The sequence below is a fragment of the Photinus pyralis genome, unplaced genomic scaffold (genome assembly GCF_008802855.1).
Source record: "Photinus pyralis isolate 1611_PpyrPB1 unplaced genomic scaffold, Ppyr1.3 Ppyr1.4_LG1, whole genome shotgun sequence".
In the NCBI taxonomy this organism is placed as follows: domain Eukaryota; kingdom Metazoa; phylum Arthropoda; class Insecta; order Coleoptera; family Lampyridae; genus Photinus; species Photinus pyralis.
Genome location: NW_022170249.1, coordinates 23,006,014 through 23,030,057, shown reverse-complemented (window position 1 = coordinate 23,030,057; position 24,044 = coordinate 23,006,014). Strand labels below are relative to the sequence as shown.

General features: G+C 34.8%; 2 protein-coding genes across 3 annotated transcripts; both read left to right on the top strand.

The window, feature by feature from the left end:
• The first annotated feature begins 1,135 nt into the window (after positions 1 to 1,135).
• LOC116159345 (ADP-ribosylation factor-like protein 6) lies at positions 1,136 to 1,995 on the top strand. The gene is made up of 2 exons (XM_031472301.1): positions 1,136 to 1,421; positions 1,476 to 1,995. The coding sequence occupies exons 1-2, from the start codon at positions 1,244 to 1,246 to the stop codon at positions 1,865 to 1,867; spliced, it is 570 nt and encodes a 189-aa protein (XP_031328161.1). The 5' UTR covers positions 1,136 to 1,243; the 3' UTR covers positions 1,868 to 1,995.
• An 11,324-nt stretch (positions 1,996 to 13,319) lies between these two features.
• LOC116181778 (protein CASC3) lies at positions 13,320 to 20,791 on the top strand. 2 transcript variants are annotated; one of them, XM_031502212.1, is made up of 7 exons: positions 13,320 to 13,566; positions 13,692 to 13,972; positions 14,023 to 14,226; positions 19,077 to 19,277; positions 19,353 to 19,831; positions 19,887 to 20,215; positions 20,269 to 20,791. In XM_031502212.1, the coding sequence occupies exons 1-7, from the start codon at positions 13,504 to 13,506 to the stop codon at positions 20,527 to 20,529; spliced, it is 1,818 nt and encodes a 605-aa protein (XP_031358072.1). In that variant the 5' UTR covers positions 13,320 to 13,503; the 3' UTR covers positions 20,530 to 20,791. The 2 variants fall into 2 exon arrangements, with proteins under 2 accessions (XP_031358072.1, XP_031358070.1); XM_031502210.1 differs by having other exon boundaries at positions 13,322 to 13,566; positions 19,887 to 20,218.
• Positions 20,792 to 24,044: the final 3,253 nt, after the last annotated feature.

The window sequence follows — 24,044 nt, the reverse complement described above, 5'->3', positions numbered from 1 at the left end:
TGAATACCGTGATCGACATATCAAATTTTTGTGATCATTTAATCATATTAATATCGACTTAAATCGATGTTTATTGCTATTTGCGACATTTTCAATTAACTACATGCGAAATTAGATGCAGGCAATCCGGGTCACAGTGTATAAAATTTATACACTGCGAGTGTAAAGTCGGGAACTATCACAATAAATCTTTTCGTAAACGTTTTTGAAACAAAATCGTCGAATCAATGTTTATCATTTTACTGTAATTGTCACTTTTGTTTTTGCGACATGACGTACTTTTTAGCGCATTTTTGAAAAAATACGCTATTATATTCGTTATGGCTGGCTGGCTGGCTGTCAATCTGAGATTTCAGCAATTACAATAGCTAGAGACTTCACATTTTCACTAAAAGCTTTCTGCTATTGTATAGATGTGCCGATTCTACTCTATTTTGAGTTAGATTACTCGTGAGACCGATAATTTTAAACTTTGTCAATAAAATAAAAAAATAAAATGCGCTTTAATCATCCATATGCTGATTTAGGTACCTACAACTTGGAACTGTTGATTTTTATTGTTATTTCCTATAGGTTTTTGTTTCTAAAGTTAGAAGCAATTATCTCGAATATTTCAAAATAAGTATCATACTTTTTTACCTTACTTGGCCTAATAATTTCATTCTCTTTCCTTCAGTATAAAAAATAGGGTTTGCATTTAAAATAATGATCGATTACGTCATATCTCAAAAACAAAAGACGATCTCTCAGTCAGTAACAGTTACAATGAAATATGTCTCACCTAAAATAAAAATTGACGTATTCGAGGATTTTTTTCAAAAAGATTTATTGTGATAGTTTCAGTTTTTACACTCGCACTGATGATATGGACATAATTGTTACGGTGGTACCTAACGGCATAATATGCACGGCTGCAAAGTATCTTGATTGGGATGGGATCGGGGGATGGAACAGGACTTGTTAAAAGATCACCCCCGGTCAGGCGTTTCATTCGAATACTATTTGAAGAAAAAGATTAATTTTTACTTCCGCTTATCATACTTTTCGGGAATAAAATTAAAATGTTGGTTTATGAAAATTAATATATAGGCAACACACCAAACACTCGTATCGTGATCCATAGAAACGGTAGGTACTGCTATCGTAGATTATATTCAAAGCTATTATGTACTACCGACTATAATCAAAGACCTGAACCTTTCCGTATTGATTATTTCGAGAATAAACAATACAAACATGCACGATGGGCTTATTTAAAACACTTGCCGTTTTCTTACGCATCAAAAAAAAGGAAGTAAATGTGCTCGTTATAGGTTTAAATAATAGCGGAAAATCGACGATAATTAATCATTTTAAAGATGAAGAGGATAAACAGTCTGAGATAGTCCCCACTGTAGGATTTAATGTAGAAAAATTTCAAAGTGAGTATATTCTCTAATGTACCTAACTATCATTTACCTAATCCCATATTCTAGACCAAAGTTTATCATTTACCGCGTTTGACATGTCAGGGCATGGCAGATATCGCGATTTATGGGAACATTACTATAAAGATTGCCATGGTATAGTGTTTGTGATCGACAGCAGTGACAAACTTCGTTTGGTCGTAGTAAAGGACGAATTGGATCTGTTGCTTCAACACCCTGACATTTGTAATCGTAAAATACCAATATTATTTTTTGCAAACAAAATGGATTGCAAAGAATCTTTAAGTAGTGTTAAAATTGCGGCAGGTCTAGGACTAGATAAGATAATGGATAAACCTTGGAATATATCGGCAAGTAATGCTTTAACGGGCGATGGTCTTAACGAAGGTGTTGAGTGGTTAACTCAACAAATACGTGATACAATAGTAAATAGAAATTAAAACACATTCAATTTTTTACGTATTTACCTACCTTGGTACTTACCATAGTTCACTTGTAATACCTAATATATTGTAATAAAATTAAATCTCAACACCGCAGAAACGCTGTATGATGGTGTTTTCAATTTTAGAAGCTAAGAGAATTAAATCAATAACAATAACTGAAAATGTAATACCTACTTATTTCCTATCATCTATAGATATGGCCTTCACCCAAAGCTCTTTGCTCAAACAAAGTTATAACCCATACAGAGACCATCAACGACCCATTCATACTCCAAAATCCCAATATGCGTTCTTGTAACTCCCACTTTTCTCTTCTTCCAGGCAGATGTGAAATTTTAACTATGGTTAATCACCTGTATCTAATGGTAAGTATAGAATACTTACTGGAGTAGATATACCAAGGACGTTTTTTTAACGTCCTTGAGATATACTTATACACTTATAGGTATTAGGGTTATAGACTTATAGCTTACCTAAATAGAAATATGAACTCAAGTGTGCTTCTTCAGGTTTTCTATATTATACTATAGACTAATAACTATATAATTACACTTTTTTTAGTCTATGATTATACGATCAATGTATCTATACCTCAACTAAATACACATTCAACAATCAAGTCAATATAGGAAAACAGTTTAATTTCGTTATCGTAGGTAATTGCACAAGTGCATCAAAATTACCGATAATTTTTTTTAAAGCATGTTGTCTAAAATCTGCATGAGTTTATTTTCATATTTTGGCGAAGAGCTTTTTTTGGCGATTTCAGCCATATAGGGCGCAGAAATACTCAGGAGGCATCCTAAACTTCATAAAATTTCCGTCCGCACATATTAGACGTCTTTTCTCGCTGCGAAAAAGCGTAGGTATGTTTTTTAAAATTGGGATTTTCCGTCATCTTTAAAAAGCAAACGTCAATTTCATGTAAAGCTCCTAGATCACCATTTTATTTTTTGCAGAAATTAGTGCAAATATGAAGAATCTAACGCGAATAGTTACCGAAATTTTCTTTTTATTATTTATTATTATTATCTATTAACGTAAGCAAATCAATTAATATACAGGGTGTTTTTTGCCGAATTCTAAAAATTAGCCAAGGCGCCTCTGGAACTCATATTCTGTTCCCGTGATTTTATACATTTTGAAAATTTAAAGCAGTCTTAACTTACTGCCTACTGGGTTATGACTTAATTTTTTATTCAATGCGTTAACCAACCGCTCCGCCTGGAATTTGAGGCAAGAATATGATTCCGGTAACGAAATGCTGGATACACACCACTGCCGAGCCAGCCGAAGGTGAAATCGGCATAAATCAATCGCTCGCTCGGAATGTTAGGCAGAAATGCGGTTCTGGTCACGAATTGCGGAGTTCATCTTCATACCAATGCCAAGCGAGCCGAAGGCGAGATCGGCATAAATCAGCCATTCACACGAAATTATAGGTCGTTATACAGTTTCAGTTTCAAAATACCAAGTTCATACCGATGCCGAGCGAGCCGAAGGCGAAATCGGCGTAAATCAACCGCTCGCCACGAATTTGAGGCAAGAATACGATTCCGGTCACGAAATGCCGAGTAAATATCATATTCATATAGTGAGCCGAAGGCGAGATCAGCATAAAATTAACTGCTCGTCCGAAATTTAGGCAGATACACGGTCTCGGTCACGAAATACCGATTTTATAACAATTCCGAGCGATCCGATTGTGAGTGCAGCATAAATCGTCGACATAAATCAGTGATCGCTCTCCCGGAGTTCGGGCCCAGTATACGGTTCCCGTTACAATATATGAGTCTGTCTATAGCAATATTCGAATTTCGACTGCTCGTCTGCTTGACTGACAACGAAAATAGCTGGAATTTTTCGCATACCAATACCGAGCGTCAAGGTTGGTTTTATTATTTAATAGGGGGAAATTTGGGATTAATGTGCAGGGTGTTACTACGAGCAAAGATATACACGGTGTCCATTTTTCGAGTGGCACTTTGGGGATCTCACTTATCTTAAGAGATAGAAAGTTGGTTGGGGGCAAAGTTGTCAATTTTCGTGCTGAATAAGAATCTGAAAAGATCTTCAATAGTTTTGAACATATCGCAAAAAACCACAATTTCTGATTTTTGTTTTTAATTTTTTTATGATACATAAACTAATCGTCGTAGAAATTTCTAATTAACACATTAGACGGACCCTTTTTAATAGACATTTCAAATATGGCATCCTGTTTTTAATAACTTTCAATATATAAGGGAGAAACACGTAGCAACGTTAGTTTTTCTTATGGGCGCCATTTTGAATTTTCATACTTTGAGATTACGTCTTTCTTTCTCTTTACAACGATATATTTTTTGAGAAGAGTGCTTCTCTGACAATGCTGCAACCAGACAGATGGATCAAACTATCAAACTTTTGTTTACAACAAAAGAACGTTTTGTTTTTCCAAAGCACTCATCTCAAAAAATTAAAAATTGTATTTTTAGAAAAAATGTGATACTGAACCACCATGTGTGATATAGGTATCGTTGTAAAGAGAAAAAAAGACCCAAAATGTCAAAATTCAATATGGCGCCCATAAGAAAAACTAAAGTTGCCACGTGTTTCTCCGTCATCTTGAAAGTAATTAAAAATAAGATGCCATATTTGAAATCTCCATTAAAAAGTGTCCGAATAATGTGTCAATTAGAAATGTCTACTACGATTAGCTTATCCAAAAAAATTAAAAACGAAAATTAGAAATTTTCGTTTTTTGCGTTATCTTTTAAACTATTGAAGATATTTCAAATTTCGTTTCAGATTTTTATTCAGCACGGAAATTTGCAACTTTGCCCCAATTTAACCAACTTTCTCTCTCTTAAGATAAGTGAGATCCCCATAGTGGCACTTGATAAATGGACACCGTGTATAGTATTTGATACAAGTTAGGGTATGTTTTTGATACGCAGATACCTTGTTAAAGTGGAACATTCCATAGTTGTGATGCTTGGTGCTTATCTTCAAACACAGCGCCATCTACTACCTTCTTATAATGAATCCAGTATACAGGGCGGTGCCTTGCGCGACGCAGCATAGGGATTTCAATGGTAATTTCTTTATAGTCAATTACTAGTTCCCCTAATTATTTTAGAGCAAAAATCTAAATGTGTTTTTTTTAGAGAAAAAAATACTGCATCTGCTCATACCATTAGTTATAATTTTTCCTTTTTCAAAACCGTACAAATCGGAAAAATAAAAAATTACATTTTTATAAATCAGTGATGCTTTGGAATCTTTATAACAAACTACAAGCACATCGCATTGGCTACTATTTGTTTATCATTTTCCGGAACCAGAGTACCTGCATACCTAATTGAAAAAAAAAGAATTTGACTTGAGGAAGAATTGTTCTTAAAGTTATATAGTTTTAAAAAACGGAAAATTATAAGTAATAGTATGAACAGATGCAGTATTTTTTTCCCTAAAAAACACACATTTAGACTTTTGCTCTAAAATAATTAGGGGAGCTAGTAATTGACTATAAAGAAATTACCATTGAAATCCCTATGCTGCGTCGCTCTAGGCACCACCCGGTATAAGAGGGCCTAGGTACACCGCTGAAATCTCCGTGACATACATTTTTAGCGCATTTTTGAAAAAAATACGCTATTATATTCGTTATTGCTGGCAGGCCGGCTGTCCGCGTGAGATCTCCACAACTACAATAGCTAGAGAATTCAAATTTTCACTAAAAGCTTTCTGCTATAGTGTAGATGTGCAGGCACTAGTCTATTTTGAGTTAGATTACTTGTGAGATCGATAATTGAAGAAAATAATTTCGATATGGTTTCGGAGGTGCTATAATTTTACCGTTAGATAGCGCTACCAGTATAAAAACTTATTATTTACTTTGTGATTTGTTTTACAAAATGAAGACGTACCCTCAATTGAAATTAAATAAAATTAATTATTTAACGCAGCCAAAATTACTCGTGAGATCGATAATTTTAAACTTCGCTAATAAAATACTGACCTGCATTACCAAAAATGCGCTTTAATCATGCATATGCTGATTTACAACTTGTTTTATTTATGGTAACATATCCACTCTGATTCGTTAATCGTTCTCACCCTTTGAATAACTTGTAACATAGCGAGGTATGAAGACAAGGTTGTTTAGTTACCCAATAAATGAAGTTATACATCACTGGATGGCAGCACGTGTACCAGTATTTACGTAGCCAGTTTTACGCAGCACAATTTGTAATCTCACGTCCGCTTTACGCAGCACAACTTTTAAAATACTACTCTATGACAAGATATAGTACCATTGAATTTATAACTATCAGAAGCGGCGATCCCATATAACAGTTTGTGACCATGTGCCAACTGGCCGCCGCTAGGGGCAGTTCGATCGTTTGAAAGTCCGTGGGCGATCGAAAGTGGAGCGTTACATTGACATTAGATGGCAGCATTACAAACCATTTATTTTGACCATTCGAATATTTTCCTTTTTAATCGTTAGATGTCAGGAACTCGGGATGTTTTTTTGTGTTATCATTGGAATGGTTTTATAAATAGGATTGGAATGTTCTAAAAATAGATCCCTTAAGAAGCATTGCGTAAATTTGTAATGTAAATAATAATACATTTAGACGAACGAAGCTTGCAGTCCTTGTCCTTGAAGGAATGCAATTTCATACATTCTATTCACAGGCAGTACAATAGGCAGGTTCCACATTTTTACTGAAAGCGGGAGATTTTGTTATTAAAAAACGATCAAAATTTGAAGGCAAAATATTGTCCGTTGCAAGCATTTGAATTGTGAAAACCAACGGTCAGCGAGAAGAGAAAAAACGTACCAACACATTTGCCGCCGCGTTGGCAGAATACGAATTCACGTGAACTGGAACCGATGTGTTAATTACTTAATTTTATTTGCTGTGTGCACAATGCTGCCAAGGTATAAAAAAAGTTGGCGAAATTTACCCAAATTTAAATGAACCTCAGAACAGTCCAGTAGTGGAATTGTTGGCAGTTGGCAGTTGGCAGCTACATCATTTCCGCATTCACATTTGATAACTAAATTTCTCGAATCAGCTTTTTTTATAACCATGCAGCATTGTGCACAAATAAATCGGTCCCAGTTTACGTGAATTCGTATACCTACTAGAGCTGAGCGATAAATGAAATTGTTATCGATTTATCGATATGTCTGTTCAGTCTGATAATTATCGATTAATCGTTAATTGATAACTATCGATAATTATCGATAAGTTTAAACACTTATCGATAACTTTCGATAATAATCGACAATTATCGATAAATCGTAACGCTAATTTTCGATAATGATCGATAACGTTTGATAATTATCGATAACTTTTTATAATTATCGATAACTTTTGAAAATAATTAATAATGATTGTTAGCTGCTGATAATAATCGATTATTATTGCCACGAAAATTGTCTATCTCTGATATTTATCGATTAATAGATAAGTAGCGGAAATTATCAAGAGAAAACTATCGATACTTTTTCATAAATCTCATCGATATATATTCTCAATCGATATATTACATCATCCATGCGTACACTCGCTAACACTTTTGTTTTTTTGGTATTGGTATTGCGAGAGATAATTTAAATAAAACAGGATCTTTTGATGCTCAAGTTTTCTGAAATCAAAGGTGATCAAGTGGACGATAATCCTCAAAAATGAGTACAGCAGTAGGTTGTGAATTGTGATCATATGGCAACTCCACAATGCTCTTACATAGCTTTTGTTGGAAGTAAACTGGTATACCTAAACATTGAAAAGTTTATGTCGTTAAAAATTCTCTCGATAATTATCTATCTTAATAGTTTAGTTGTGAGATTAATCGATAGATTATCCGTAATTATAGGTTTATCGACCAATCCTTTAACATTTTCGATAAATTACACCAGTCTACAGCATTTTTGCGCATGGGACATATATACCTTATTTTTATTGTTTCTATAGCCACAAATAAGAATTAGAACAAAAAATGGTTATGTATTTGTTTTCGTGTGAAAAAAATGCAAAAAACCAAAAAATAAAAATACCTATAGAATCCTATTTACATAGGCATGATTTATTAAATGGTAACGTTTCTACATTTATAATTTGTTTATCTTTGAGTCTAAATGTTTAAAAATGGAACAGTTTTACTGTTTTTGTCATGTTCAACTGAATCTGATCTTCCATCATGCTTCCAACTTCCTGGCCTTGGGAAGGTGCCTAAGTTCCATTGTCTCGAGAAAGTGTTGTCCTTATTCCGAATAAGCTCCCATATTATCCTTAAATTGATCTAAATCAGAATGTAACCTGTGCATCTTTATTCTTTAGAGACATTCTATACCCCATGATACAAAACCAAATCCTGTCAGCTCGTCTTAATTTTCAGCTCTATGGTTTCCCAGGAAACACTGAACGGCAAACCATGGACTATTGCCTTAAAACTGTTCCAGGATTTTTTTTCCTCTTTGCTAAGTAACCGCGGAAAAATATCACCCTCCATTTTTCTTTTTTTTAAGGGAAAACAAAGATTCCAGCTGTAATTTTCGTCCCTGAAAGCTTTCAATCAAATCGCTGTAACTTTTGTAAAAGCAAATATTTTCGAAGTCTTAATCGCACTTTTTATTTATTTTTGCTTATTATAGTCAGAATATATATTGTGTAAATCCCATGCGCAAAAAAATTCTTTTTTTGTTGACCGGTCGACCATTTTTTTAAAATTTATCGATTGACTATCTATTAATCGATAATTATCGATAAGTTATCGATTAACCATTGAGAACAAATTTCAAACGTCAGAATTTAAAAGAAAAGAGGTTAACGACCTTTTTATTTTGTAACAAAATTGCCAGGTGTGACGTGTGATCCTAGATCAGGGGTCGGCAACCTGCGGTTCTTTTGATACCTATAAAGTTGCGGCTCTCCGTATTTATCTAAAGAAATTAGTTCATTTGTTCGAAATTCGCCTTTTTAATTAATCTTATTTTGTATCAAAAGTATACTTGCAGCAAATAATTATCTAATTTTTGACACTTGTTTACTTTCTGGTATTCTTTTGTTTTTTTTATTATAGCCAGCCTACTCCGATGTATAAACACGTAATTAATTAATGAGTAGGTACTTTTGTGAAAAATATTGAATAACCTAAACACTGCGGAGTTTAAGCACAGGACACCCCTTATAAACATTTAAGGGAAGACAAAAGCGAATAGCGAAATAAAATAGTGGTAGTTCCATTTGAAAAAGAATAGTTATAGCACTTTGAACAAACGGCATTGAAACAACCAAATATTCAGGATGTTCTATTTAAAAAGATCAGTTATTAATTGACATCGTAAAAATGGAACACCCTGTACATTCAAAAATAATTTCTGTAGATCCGCAACCACCAATATTTTTACCAGGTATCTATCAGCTATGTAGGAAAAACCGACGGACTGTTGCAGGACCCTGTATATAGCCAAAAACTATAATATTGAATCAAAAATTATTTGTGGCTCTTTAAGAACTGGGAAATTTTGTAAATTGTAATTTTTGGCTCTTCCGTTTCAATAGGTTGCCGACCCCTGTCTTAGGTAGTTTAACCGGTGGCAACGGTTTAACCGACACACACAAAAATTAAGAATAGATAGGTAGGTTGTACATTTAATTTCTGTTACAGTGATCAAGGATGCCTGCGTATTTTTTGCTTTCCTGTTCAAATGTAATTCAATCTTCCTTAAGGAATGTTAAGTAGGTCACGATTCATGAAAGGAATAATGTTTATCTTACGTCATTCAACATCCTGTGTGCCACATAAATGCCTTATAAGTACGTTTCTTGGGTATCTAGAATTCTGTATACAACAATTACAAATCGAGATAGTGGGTTCATTACAGATTCCTGTATAATAATTAACAAAGGTAAAAAACTGACATTATTATTCATCTTTCTCGATGGTAGAGACATCTACGTCTTGTAATTTAAACTATTGAAAACAGTCACATATCCTGCCATTTAACCCGCGCTTCTGATAGTTATAACACAGCTTACTTACTATAGTAAGTAAGCTGTGGTTATAAATTCAATGATAGTACATATTGTCAGTAAACTATAGTCCATATGCGCAGCAATGTAACATAGATTATTAAATCGGAAATGAAACGTCATTTATAACGCGACCGATAGTTTTTAATAATATGCACCTGAAATGCAATGTAAAAACCCGTTCCCTACGAGTGAAAGTTTCTCAAAACCAGCCGTACGGAGTCAACGGTTCTCAATACAACATCCGTTGCGCTATAAATGACATTTGATTTAAGACTTATAATATATATTGGTCAGCGTATGGTGTAGGTACCTTTCTCAATATTTATACGTGAGAAGCATAAATGATAAAAAATACACGTTTTGAAGCACCACGAAGCCGAATCAAACAAAATCTGGATTATCTCTATCTGTTTGTCTGTCGGTATTCTCATTTTCAGGTAAACGACTGAACCGATTGGAACCATATGTACATATATGTTTAGACATACCTAAAAGAAAGAGCAGAAAAGCTTTTGGGTAGAATCACGCATGTGCAGATATGCCGGTAGTATAGGTAAAAATGCTGCGATAAGTTTGCCTTTACTAGAAGCACATGTGGTTAAAATTTCAAAAAAATCGCCGATTAAAAAAGATGATATCGCTCAGCTTCCGCGTGACACATTTAATTTTTACTATATGCCTTGTTTTTCTTTACTAATTTCAAAGAAATGACTATAAAGTTGGCACATTGCGCAGTATGCGTATGCGCACATCTGCTTTTTACCATATATGCGATATGTCGCCAAGCGGAAAACATATTTTTGGTAACGATTCTACTAGTTGTGTGTCCATTGGTAATAATGCATGCGGATATCTTAATAAATCAACAGTTGTCAACTGTACGCGCAGACCATGCGCATATTATGTTTTAAATGTAGGTACCAGGTTAGTAGGTATTGTTTGTAACAAGAAAAGAGATATAAAGGATGATGAATAATAATACCTACCTACATAACTGGTTTTAACTTTACCAGCCGCTGGTCAGGCGCAGGAGCAAGCAATTGGTGTAAATTTTCTTGGTTCTTGGTTGTTACTATACCCTAAGCTACCGAATGCAAACAGAACGAACTAAATATCTTGAAAACTGTAAGAGTAGATGCAGCTTCGAGTGGACGGACGGAGAAAAGTGGCAATAACAGCGCCTTCCAACATGTATTGGAAAATGCGCTAGAACTGCCCTCTGCCATATTTGCTATGCGCACCACTTTTTTGTAAGACGAACATTTGGTGCAATATGTTTAGGTTATTTCAACGATGAAGTGCGCATAATTTTTTTTAAAGTCACACGAAGAAACTGTCCGCAATTGCAGTTCCAAATATAAAATTTTGTGGGGACCAGACTTTTCACACGCCCGTTTAAGGGTGCATTTGGAAATACAAAATTAGAAAGAATACATCCAAAATCCCAGATAGTCTTACTTGTTGTGTTCATAAGAAGAAAACTAGAAACGCAAATTTGGTACCGTTTGGGGGTGTAGCTCCAAGACATAGATTAAAAAATCTATCTCCAAAGCGACACATTTTATCTGCGTCGTGTCCCTTTTTTTAATTAAAAACTTGTTTCCAGCCCCACCCCCATTCACCACCCTTAATCAAGTTCTTAGAAGATTGACATTTTATCTGTGGCATTATTAAGAGGTAAAAAACATAAGTGTTTTATGAGATCTGATTATCACTATTGTGGTACATATCAGAGCCCCACTCTAGCCTCAATATTAGACCAAAAAATCCGATACAACTGAATACCGAACGGTTCTCGAGATCTTCGCACATGCATCTTTTTTTACAACGCAGGGATTGATTCTGTTCCACCAGATCAGCATAGCTTGTAAAACAAATTTTTGAATTAGCATTAGTTTTACTTTTATACGAGGTGGGAGGTACATACATACAAAATTTCATTTAAATATAACAAATAAAAAAATTGGGATTGCTCAAAGTTGGGTTGCCCATGCGCAATTTTTTTTAAATTCATCTACTAGGTAACACAGAAAACCGGATATTCATATGTTCTTTGTAACAAGAATTATAACAGACCCTCTTTTGTAGGTATGGGCAGTTTTTGGGTTGTAACTTTTTGGCCCGTTAGTCTACATAGCTGAAAAACAATAGGGACATTTCTTATATCCTGAAGAACATGTGTGTCTATTTTCAAAGCGATCGGACGTTTCTACACAAAGTTATTGTGCACAGGGACAGACAGACGGACAGCAATACAAAATTATAAATGATCGCGAGGGTCGTTAATAATAAAATATTTCTATAAAACCCAAGGACCTTGATAAAACCAGAGCATTAAAAGTTGACCAATATTATGTATATAAGTATTGACATTGATTATACACACCTCTATAAATCAATGGTATTGATAAGAATCCCAAAATAGATCATAATTCAAACACAAAGCCAGTAACAGGTGATGTATTGTATACCTGAAAATTTGACAAAGTAAGAATAAATGGTCTGTGGAATTTATTACAATCCTGTTTGTAGCATAGCTACAGGACGTATCTAATTACGATAATAAACAAAACACCACCTTTATCTCTAAGAACAAGACAAGGCCAGTCTTTGGCGATAATATCCATGTGATAAATTGATGTAAGTATATTACAGGTTGCTATTCTTCGTTAATAGGTCACTGCGTTACCTAAACGTCCACACTGTATACAGACTTTAGCTCTCTTTAGCTACACGCTAACAGCGCCATCTTACACGAAATCCACAAATTAAATTACAGGAAAAACGTGGAATTTGATGGCGGCAATTCACATTTTAGCGATCAGGCACTAAAATGTACAAAACTTGAAAAATAAGTAAGTTTCATCCGAAACCAAAATACTACATCATTCTTCAGGGTACTACTTGTGACAAGACACTAATAGTTTGCTACACTATTTGATATTTATTTAGTGGTGTACTTTTAAAGATTACGTAATATTTTTTTTTCTTTTGTATTAATGCGAAATATGTATCTCATCACGTAGTTGTCTCAGATGAAGGTGTTACGAATTATCTTTTACGAAAAAAGTAAAAATATTTTGAAATTTGTACATTTGAAATTTGAATTTATATTAACCTCACATTTTGGTGTTAATCCCCCCTTAAATCTCTTATATATATGTTCAAAATCAGTCAATACCTGAAAAACAAAGTTGGCCATGAACATTTTCATTTTGGCATCATCAGTTTGACAAAACAAAAGGAGCAAATTTTCGCAAAATCGCAGCAGCAACGTCTCTAATTATTATTAATATACAATGTTATTATCAAATTAAAGGGAATTACCAAACCTTAAGTTCAGCTTGGCAACATTGAACTGCACATATGAGTAATTTGCAGTACTTTGCCTTATATATATGGTACTTTGACATAACATAACCTTCAAGTTTACTATCCTTGTCTCTCACTCGACAATTTTGAAACAAAAACAAATCCATCCTTCCAATCGTGGTACACTTCCAATTCCCATGTCGTACTACTTTAATTATAAACAATTATTATTTTTATTCAATGTTTTAAGTAAGTAATCCCATCCTAAAATTGATAGTCAATATGGACAATGACCACGACGTTAAAAAAACATCATCTGGAGATAACCTAACAACAAATAACCAGGTAAGTACGTAACTCGAAAATAATTCAAGCACTTTCATAAATGATCACCTTACTTTAAATTGAGGTCAGAAGTTCACCAGAATCAGAGCAGGACATTTTATTCACACATATTTTTCTTCTTGCAGACAGTAGATATGGCTAATAGTAACGAGAAAGGCAATAATCAGAATGTCGATTCCGAATACGAATCAATCTATGATTCTAGCAACGATCAAGATGATGAAAACGTGCACGAGGAGGAAGGCTTCGAAAGCGAAGGCAGCGTAGGGTTAGAAAGGGAAGAAGGCGATGGACAGGAAAGTGTTGCAAATAAAAAAGTCGACGACGATGAAGACAAAAAGAATCCACAGTACATACCTAAGAGGGGTACGTTTTATGAACATGACGATCGTACGATGGAAGAGAGGTAGGATTATTCGTTTGACGAATGAGGTTAATGTTTGAAATTAAATTTAGTAACGAAAATCGAGAAGAAGAGGAGAAAGTTGAAAAGCAAAATAAAAAAATTGTATGGGTTGAGAAGAAGGAACGGTGGTCACACGATCGATATAATGATAATGAACAGGCTCCGAAATCTCGATCTGAATTGGTGGCAATTTACGGTTATGATATACGAAATGAGGATGGGCCTCCGAAGGCTAGGAGGCGTAGAAGATATGGGTAAGTTTTGATCATGGAATTCAATCGTGTATTATAATGAAAAAGATGTTATTTAAGTTAGTGGTTTGCGGTAAAATATAAATTATACGATTTATAATATTTTAACGACGTCTTTAGGTGTATTATTTTGTTTCTTTAATTACTGTAGTACATGTTGGCCACTTGATGCGGTCATCTTGTATTTTAGTGCTTGAGTTCGGGCCAATTGCACCGTCAAAATTAAGTATCCCTTAAAGTTAAGCATAACTTAAATACCATAGCGATTGTCTTAATAATCGTTGCCATAGATTTTAAGTTCGACTTAACTTTAAGCAAGGCTTAATTTTGTTGGTGCAACTGGGTTCAGGTACTTTATTCTCAAATCTTCTTTGCCGAAACAACTGTTTGGCCACATCAGAACTGATTACATTATTATGCTTGAGTCGCAAGTAAGAATCGCACAGTTGTTTGAATTATATTATTCCCACGTCTGACTTATGAGATCTTTTAAAATTCCCAACAATTTGCATTAATTTGTCAGAAGGTTCAATTAACCCACCAAATGAGAAATGTTGCAATCACAAAGGAATTGTAAGTAAGTAGCTGAAATATTGTTTGTAGAGTTAGCCAGATATGAGTGCTCTTTTAAAAACTTTTTTGCGATGTAGCCTGCTAATTGTACTGTTGACGTTTTAACCTTACGCATTCGAATCTTTATCCTGAAAGGTTGCTAGTTTAATAGGATGTGGTTGTATAACCGTAATGAGCATGTGCGCGTTTTCTAACGAAGTTGGGTGAACTGTTCTAACCACTTTCTCTGTCTGTCCGTTAGTCCGTCTACTCATGGCCTTAGCTACTCCTACAGCTTTCAAGATATTATATTTGGTTTGTTCTTTTTTGCATTTTGTAGCTTATAGCTCAGGCATCTGGTCCAAGAAAAATATTGATCATTAATGTGCGCATGCGCAGACTGCAATATATCAACTTTCTTATTTATTAATATATTTCTTTTAAATTTTAACCATAGATGCTTCTAGTAAAGAAAAACATATCACATAATAGTAAAAACCCAATTGGCCATGCGCAAACCGCGCAATGTCAACTTTCTTACTTACAGAGATGTATTTGTTTTTAAATTTTAACCACAATTGTCATTAGTTAAGGCAAACACAGCGTATAGGCGTAGACTGCAAAATGCCAACTTTGGTGCTACCCATAGAGTAAATACAATAAGAGTTCCAGACGCTTATTAATTTGTGGCCACCTTTCACACACCTCATAAGTGGATGGCGATGTAAGCGTGGGAAAATTTTCATTCAGCGCCCCCTATTATGTAGGACAGATCACTAATGGCAGTTTGCACCGACAAATTTAAGTGGCAACGATTATTGAGACAATGGTTGCCATAGATTTTAAGCTACGCTTAAGCTAAGCTCTGCTTAAATTTGTCGGTGCAAACGGGCATAAATTGGGTAGCTGAATTAGCGCGTTTATGAACCACTCAAAGCCGCGGCTTTACGAATTCATTTATAATGACCTTGAACTGATAAATTTACGAATACTTTCAAGAGGATGCATTCCGTAAAAAAAATACATTGATTGTACTCTGTCGAATAATTTATTACCTACTTGCAATTCTATAAAATGTGTGAAACGAAATCCAATACGCACACAACAATTAATAGTAAGTATCGAAGGTTCATTAAATAATAAATTTGTTGAGGGTTTTGACCAACTTATTGTCCCTATTTAAATTCGAGTCCATTACAAGAGTTGTACCGTACATTATAGATAAAGTTTATTAATAAATTGATCGTTTGCTCGTTGGAAATTTCAAACCAATTTTTAAACTTCTCGCGTACCTACTTCATATACAATTTCAAATAATCTTCATGTCCGATTATTCGCTTCGAACAGTCTATTTAGTTGATTTTTTTTGTAGAAATTAATGTTACGCATCCGTTCGTACTATTGATATCCATTTTCCAAATTTTGAAACTACGTAAACAGAATTTAAATATGACGTTATGAGAAAAAAATCGTGTGAGATCGAATGGACTTCAGCGCAGTTTTGTGTGGTAGACCAGTTTCTATTAGCCAGTTATATTGCAACATGAAAGTTGCAAAGTAACTTTTTCAAAAGGTAACCGCGTGGTGATTTTTTAGTCTTCGTCTGCAGTTGTAGAAAGATGAGTGTACTTGTACCTACCAGGCCGCATAATTAACAATTCTTTAGGGACGGGGCTACATGATGTGGGGTCGGCGACATCCGGGCGCCATCCCCGAGCGTGGTTTACTAACGTGGTGATTAGTTTTTTTCTATCTTCTTCTGCAGGAAAAACAAACGTAGTTAAGTATGCTGTATGGCTTTATAATACGGGCCGATAATCATTTTGAAATTAACAATTTTATGGTTTTCCCTGTATTTCTTACCCGAGCGAAAATTTTGATTTTACCGTATTTTTAAAATTTAAAAAGAGCACATCCTCAAATATAAGTTAAAACCAACAACTTTTTTAAAAATGAAAATAGATTTTTATTTTCCTTTTGGAATTTTACACAGTGTTTCATGTACAGGGTGTCCCATTTTCGACACTTATAGGCGTTATGGGCTCTTTTTGAGTCAAACTTGCAATGGTAAAATCAAAATTTGCACATTTTTGCTTCAGAGATACGGAGATAAATCAAACAATTTTCAATTTCAATTAGTAAAAACAGAAACAAAAAAATGTTTCTTGAAAATTATTGATAAATAATCTGCCGTTTTCAAAATAAATAATTATACAGTACAATCAGATAAAAAAGTCATTGGATCTAACTTAATTTTATTTAAATGGCATACCCTGTATATTTCAATCTAAAAATAGCATATTAAATTCTGTTTTTTTAAATATAACACTGAAAAAATTCAATATCGATTCAAAAAGGTTCAAAAAAGATTTCTTAAAAATTCAAAAATTCGTTTGTAGTAATTTCTAATTTTTTCACTGTCAGAAAAAAGGGCGATAGTTCGTAGAAAACAGTTCCTTTTGTTGAGACCTTTAATTAGAATACCATGAATGGGTAAGACGTGTGGTTGCCCCCCCCCTCGCCTTTCCCATTTTCAAAAGTTTTACTTGCCACTAAAGACATGCGCATGTAAAATGGTATTAGACTCTATTAGTGTGACGTCAAATTTGAGCGGGAAATTGGAAATGCTGGACTTGGCTGTTTTACTGTGGAAGATATTAACCCCTATCGCCCCATACATTAAGCATCACTTTTAAATAGGTGCTCTTTACGGGCTTATGCGCATTAAATAAGCATATCGACCCTCTTATATCGAAACACTGATTACTTAACTTTCAAGGCAAGTAAACGACCAAGTCTAGCAATTGGGAAAATGTAAACACAAGAACAAGGTCATGATCATTCCATATTGCCAACCGTAAAGTGTAAATATGGTCGACATATCTTTAATTTTTAATTATAACGCAATTAATGGATTTTATTTAACGATTATTGCTCTGTTTTAAAGTTAAGTAATCGGTGTTTCGATATAAGAGGGTCGATATGCTTGTTTAATGCGCATAAGGTCAGTATAAGCCCGTATAGAGGACCTATTTAAAAGTGATCCTTAATGGATAGGGCGATAGGGGTCAATATTTCCGACAATAAAACAGACAAGTCCTGCAAATCGAATTTCGCGGGCTATTATGACGTAACCACTAAAAGACTCTATTGGTTGTCGCATGTAAAAGTTTAGGACCATTCCCGTAAAAGTAGTTCAACACGGCAAAAGTGGTTCCTGACCGACGGAGAACACGCAAAACAATAGCACCAGCGCTAAAAAACGCAAAAAAAGTACAATCTTTGCCAATCTACCTTTCATTGCATTGCTGGTTACTGGTTAGAATGTAGAGCATATGTGGTCTGGTAAGAATAAGATGCAAGTTGTCTTCCGTGTTGAAGAATTGAAGAAACAACTCACACCGGAGAGCTTTTATAATTTCAATTTCTAGATATCAAAATTAAAACCTTTCTTTCCTAATTTTTGTTTTGTCATATTTCTTCGAATTATGCGAATTATCCTTTACACGATACACATTGTATAGAAAGTGTCATATTTCATAGTAGATTAGATTGTACACTTGCAGTTGAGTGTTGACCATTGCAGTAAATGTCGTAAATTGCTCCAAATAAGTACGTTGGGCGTTTGTTGAATTGTATTTCGATTGAAATTGTATTTATGTCTTAAAACGTAGAGAAAAATTTTAATGAAACTCTAAAGAGTCTCACCCAATCCAAAAATACTAACTTTGGTATATTTTAACATTAATATGCATGCTAACAAAACACAAAACTAAAACAAAAAAATTCATATAAATAATAAGTAAGAATTCAAATATTATGCCAGTCACTCTCACAGAGTGACATGTCTTGTTTGTTGTCTACTCACAGGGTAGTCGGCTACTTTGCAGATGCAGACCAAATGAAACGATGCAGTTGTTGTATCTCAATAGTGAGCCACGAATTTGAATCACCCTATACAGTACTAAAGAAATTAACAATTTCTATAATAAAAATATTTGTTTCACTTATTTTAGATTTGCTTTATTTATACCCCTGTTTCAGCTTTGAAATACTACATCAAACACCAAATCCAAACAAAATAGTTGTATTTTCATATTCCAATATGTACATTGTACATAAGTAAATTACAATGTAGTATGAATTTTTTATTACTGTTTTAATTGGAAAAAAATTGTTGAGAAATTTTCTTACAATCCTGAGGTATTTTTATGACAGGGTAGCAATAAAAGATGATTTAATTGCTTTTGAAATGCAAATCTTATTCTATATCATTTTTTCATAGAATAAAATTGTTTCAGGCGAGGACCAAATAAGTACACCAGGACGTGGGAGGACGAGGACGCTTATAAAGCCACAAAGCCTGTAAAACCAATCAAAACTAAAAGCAAAAATAGGGAAGAATATCCACCATTAAGCGAAAATAATGAAGAGAAGAGACAATCTAATATTACAGAATCTTCCTTTCAATCAACTGAAAGACATGATTCCAATAATGAAGAGTATGTAATCAAGAGATTTATGTTATCTGTTCTATTAAATTTTAGTGTGGAAATTAAAGCATTCTTTTCTTACAGACTGGAACCGCCAACAGAAAATCCTAAACCTTCACAAACACAACCTGACCAAAATGTTTCATCTAGTGATCAAACTAAAGTGACACCCCCAAATCAAAGAGCTGGAACTGGCCGGGTAAAAACTAAATCAGAAATTCAGCGCAAAGATTACAGGGGTTTCACAAAGTCGCGTGAATTTAGCAATTCCAATTCCAAATCGGAGCAGGCAGTATCAAGAGCACCAAAAGTTGAGCCTCGCCAAGACTATAAAGCCAACGAAATGGAAAATTTGGAACAAGATATGAACCAAATAAATATTCAAGATCATGCTTCCAAGATGTCTAACAAGCAGCAGAGTAATCATCGCCAAAATAATGTACCTCCTCGGTTGCAAGCAGAACAGAAAGGTTCCTCGAAACGTTATAGTTCTTTACGTCAACGTTCATTGCCAGAAACGGCTACTCCCAATTATAGTCAAGCAGCAAATTATTATCCTAATGGTAAGATTGTACCTTTTATCTTATACCTTGACAGTTTAATTGATGTTGGTTACAGAATACACTGGTACTACACCTACAGCTCCCCCTCCATCTCTATTACCTCAACCCACCACATTGCACGCACCTACTCAAGTGACTCAAATACCCCCACCTCCTTTAGCTACACTACCTCAACCCGTTTCCGTAACCTCAAATCCAATTTTGCAAGCACCTCCTCCATTTGCAACTACATTTCCACAACCGGCAGCTCCATTTTTATCACCACCCGTCGCTACTCCGCCATTTTTGCCTCAGCAAGCGCCACCTTTAATCAATTATGTTCAAAGTCAAGCCCAGTTTCCTCCGCAAGCGGCTCCTTACCAAGGGTATCAACAGTTTAACGCAGTGGTAAAGGGTAGCTGAGTTTCAGAACTTAATCTGACAAATGACTTTTCTAGAACACAGCTGATTTATATCAATGCCAAGGAGGAACCACGTATTATTCCACACAAGGTCAACAGTTAGGTCAAAGGATGGTGCCGCAGAAGCGTCCTAAAGCTGCGATTCCAATTGTAGCACCTCCCATACCTGAACCCAGAGGGCGGGGTAGATCGATCAATAATCATATGGAATCCCCACCCCTTTTAGAAAGTACAGTTTGCGAAACTATAATAAGTGAAAATTGTAATTATGAGGATATTGTGTATGTTCAACAATGAACATATATACAATATGGACACCTAAATATTTAATATTCTTTCTATTTTAACATTTATTTATTCATTTTGATAATTATTAATTAATCCATCTATATGCAAGATATAGAAAATGTTTCATACTTAAAACAGTTAAGTACCACATCCCGAATCTGTAATGAATTTTTTTTTATGCGGTGGTTTAAATGTTTTAACGATTTTTATTTCTTTTTGTTAAACAATAATTGGGTTGCAATACATTATAATATATGTTATTTTTCTGTTATTCTATGATCGGTTCTTTTATGTATTGGTATGTGAGATGCCATTACAAAGGGAATTAAAAAAAACTACTAGTCTTGTGCCTCTTAAGAGATAGGAAAATATGAATTTATTATGCATGTGACAAATTCAAACCATAAGAAAAGAACCTGGAATAAATAAACATATTGCTGTGTAACTCGCCTAGTTGCCCAGGATCACCCGCATAAATGTACAAAATATTGAAATGTCATGCTGAATTTCGGGGCTATTTATGAAAATAAATGAAACTGTAACTCCATTATTCGTCACTGAAAATCTCTGCAATACTGTCACAATAACTATGACGTTTAAATTGCATGAAATTTGCAGGCGTTTTCATCGTGTTAAATTATCTTATAAAATTCTGTATAAATTGGACAGGTGTGATAAAAGTTAGTGGATTTGATAACAAAATGAAATGTGGAGGTGGGTTGTGATAAGCGATTCACAGCATTTGAGGTTATTCAGTTTGGTCATTGTTAATTAAGGTTTAGAAGTTTGAGGTCACTTTAGGTTATTCATTTTTAGTTCTTGGGGTTGATGTCTGTGTAAGGTTTGTGAAACGAGAAAGTTTTCTACCGCTATCACAGTTTGGCTATAAATCAAATTCGCGGTAATAAAAGTTAAGGTTGACCAGAATCGTTATTGAAAAGAAACATTGCGATATTATGAGATACAAAGATTCTTTCAATAATAGATGATATGGAGATGTTACGATCATGTACAAAAAATGTCAGTAAGAGAGTGTGGTAGCCAGTCCAAATATCCCACATACCACGCACAAACACTAATGAATATGTCATAACATCATTGAATAAAAAATTTTTTATTCAATGATAACATGTTGGCCCTGTATAAAAACGCAGAGTTAGTCTCTCTGAAAAGCATTTTGCACATAAAAGATAAGTACATAACATAGGAGACAACGACAGTACACCATATGCTTTGAATAGATGAGTAACCTGAGGCGGAGCTACGCTATGCAACCCATCTTTAGAGCCAACTCAACTCCCTAGATATAAATAAGCAGATGAAGGTTTTTAACAATGAAATGGACAAATGGTATGTATCTGTAAAAAAAAAGTTATAACACAAAATAAAATTATAACAATATTCACAGAGCAACCGCCGATATTTCTCGGTTCAGACTTCAGATAGAGTAAGGAGCAATACGAAGATCTGGTGGAAACCTTTTAGTGTACAGGAATTAATTATTAATACAAATATTCGCAATCTTGTCATTCGCACCTCGCCCCAGATTGGTAACACCCAAGGACAGGTTAGAGATGCTGAAAGAAATTCAATTATTAATAGCAATCATTGATGTCCAACTTAAGACCTTCTGCAGAGGCACCTCTAAATAGCATTATGCGGGTCACTCTGTAATTGGGCGCATGCCTGTTGAGGGCCCAAAACAAGAGAAGGAAATGTCAACACCGATGTTGAAAACGTGTATGCGGTTGCGTCTCTTTCTATGTGTGTAGACCCCTCTGTGCTCATTTTGTTGTCGTGCAACAGTATAGAGTCCAGTTCAGCTAGCTCAAAGCAAATACAAATTGAAACTTAAATCTTGGACACGAATAGAAATTGACTTGAAAACTCTATCTGGGTCGCACAATGGATTCGAATAAACACAATTGATTGGCAATCACATTTATTTCGAAACACAAAAATCAAATTAAAACTCCTGAAATCCCTGAAAAAAAGAAAAGTTTAAAAAGCTTGTTCGGCCATATTACCCCGCACACAGGCGGTTGACAATTAAAATAAGAAATTTTAAAATTACTTGGTTTTTTAAAAAATAAATCAAATAATCTAGTCGTACAAGATTTGCGATATAAAACCTTTGATTATATACTACTAGATAGCGCATTCTTAATGATACAAGTGTTCCAATTCGTGCAACATAGATAGAATTTTTCAGTGAAAAGAAATGAGATAGAAGAAGTTTGTACCAATTCGAATTGCGCATGCCAGGCGTTAATAAACCGGAAACTAATGGCGTTGTCCGTATAACAACAGCTGATTCTTTGCTTTGCTTCTTTATTTGCTTTATACGTTATTTGGGCTCTACCTTTAATTAATCGTGGTAATTCTGCGTAGTTTTTATGTTTCTAAAGAGAATAGTTCATAATATGCAATTAACGTGAAGGTAAATGTTTACTCCGAAAATAGATGTAACGATTTCAACAGTCCGACTATTTCCGCGCGAAGTGTATACCGTAAGCATGCGCATAATGATTTGGTACAAACATATAAGTCTATCTCTTTTTTTGGAACATACATTTTAAGTGAATGCGCTATCCAGTAGTACATAATCAAAGTACAAAACGCACTAAATTCACACAAACGCTGACGGCTTCGGAACTTACTTCGCTTGACAACACAATTAGATGACAGACAAATCAGGTTTGATGAACACACGTAAACTTCTCACACAACTTTGGTGAACTTGATTCTGCACAGATTTATTATTTTATGCGTCTTCAGCAAAACAAATAGGACCGACTGCTCGTAATTTAGTGTAAACAGATGTACACGCTCTTCAGCCCTCGCGAAAACTAACAGCAGCAGCGGGTAGAGAGCTGGCTAGGAGGACGTAGAGGGCAGGTAAAGAGCGGGTAGAGACGAATAGAGAGCAGGTAGGGATCGTGCAGGGAGCTGGTAGAAAGCGGGTAGAGAGAGGAAAGAGAGCTGGTTGAGAGCACGTAGAAATCGGGAGGAGGGCGGGTAGAGAGCGAGTAGAAAAAAGCCCTACCTCCTACCAAATAAAGAACAGCACGTAGAGAGCGGACGGGGCGGCCGTAGAGAACGAATAAATAGCAAGTAGAGAACAGATAGGTGCAGCGAAGGTAGAGAGTAGGTGAAGAGCGGGCAGAGAGCAGGTAGCGCCAGGGGTGTGCTGGCAAAAATCACAACTGCTAAATATTTAGGTAGTTATTTATGAGAAAAAAAATTTTTTTCAGAACGAGAAAAAGGTTCTATTGGTACTTTAATGTGCCCATATGAATATTCCATAGTCTGATAAATTAACAGCTTATATATTGTTCTGAGAATTTTTGCAGATAAGACTACCCGAGGCAGCCTGCACATAGGAGGTAAATACCGGAATTATTTTTTTTTAGAAATTTCATGCCCGTGTGCTTCCATGCTATATAGTTTATAGTCAAAAGTGTTAATCCAGAAACTTAACTTTCGGTGGCGTGCCGCGTGAGGGATGTACAAATGAAAACGTA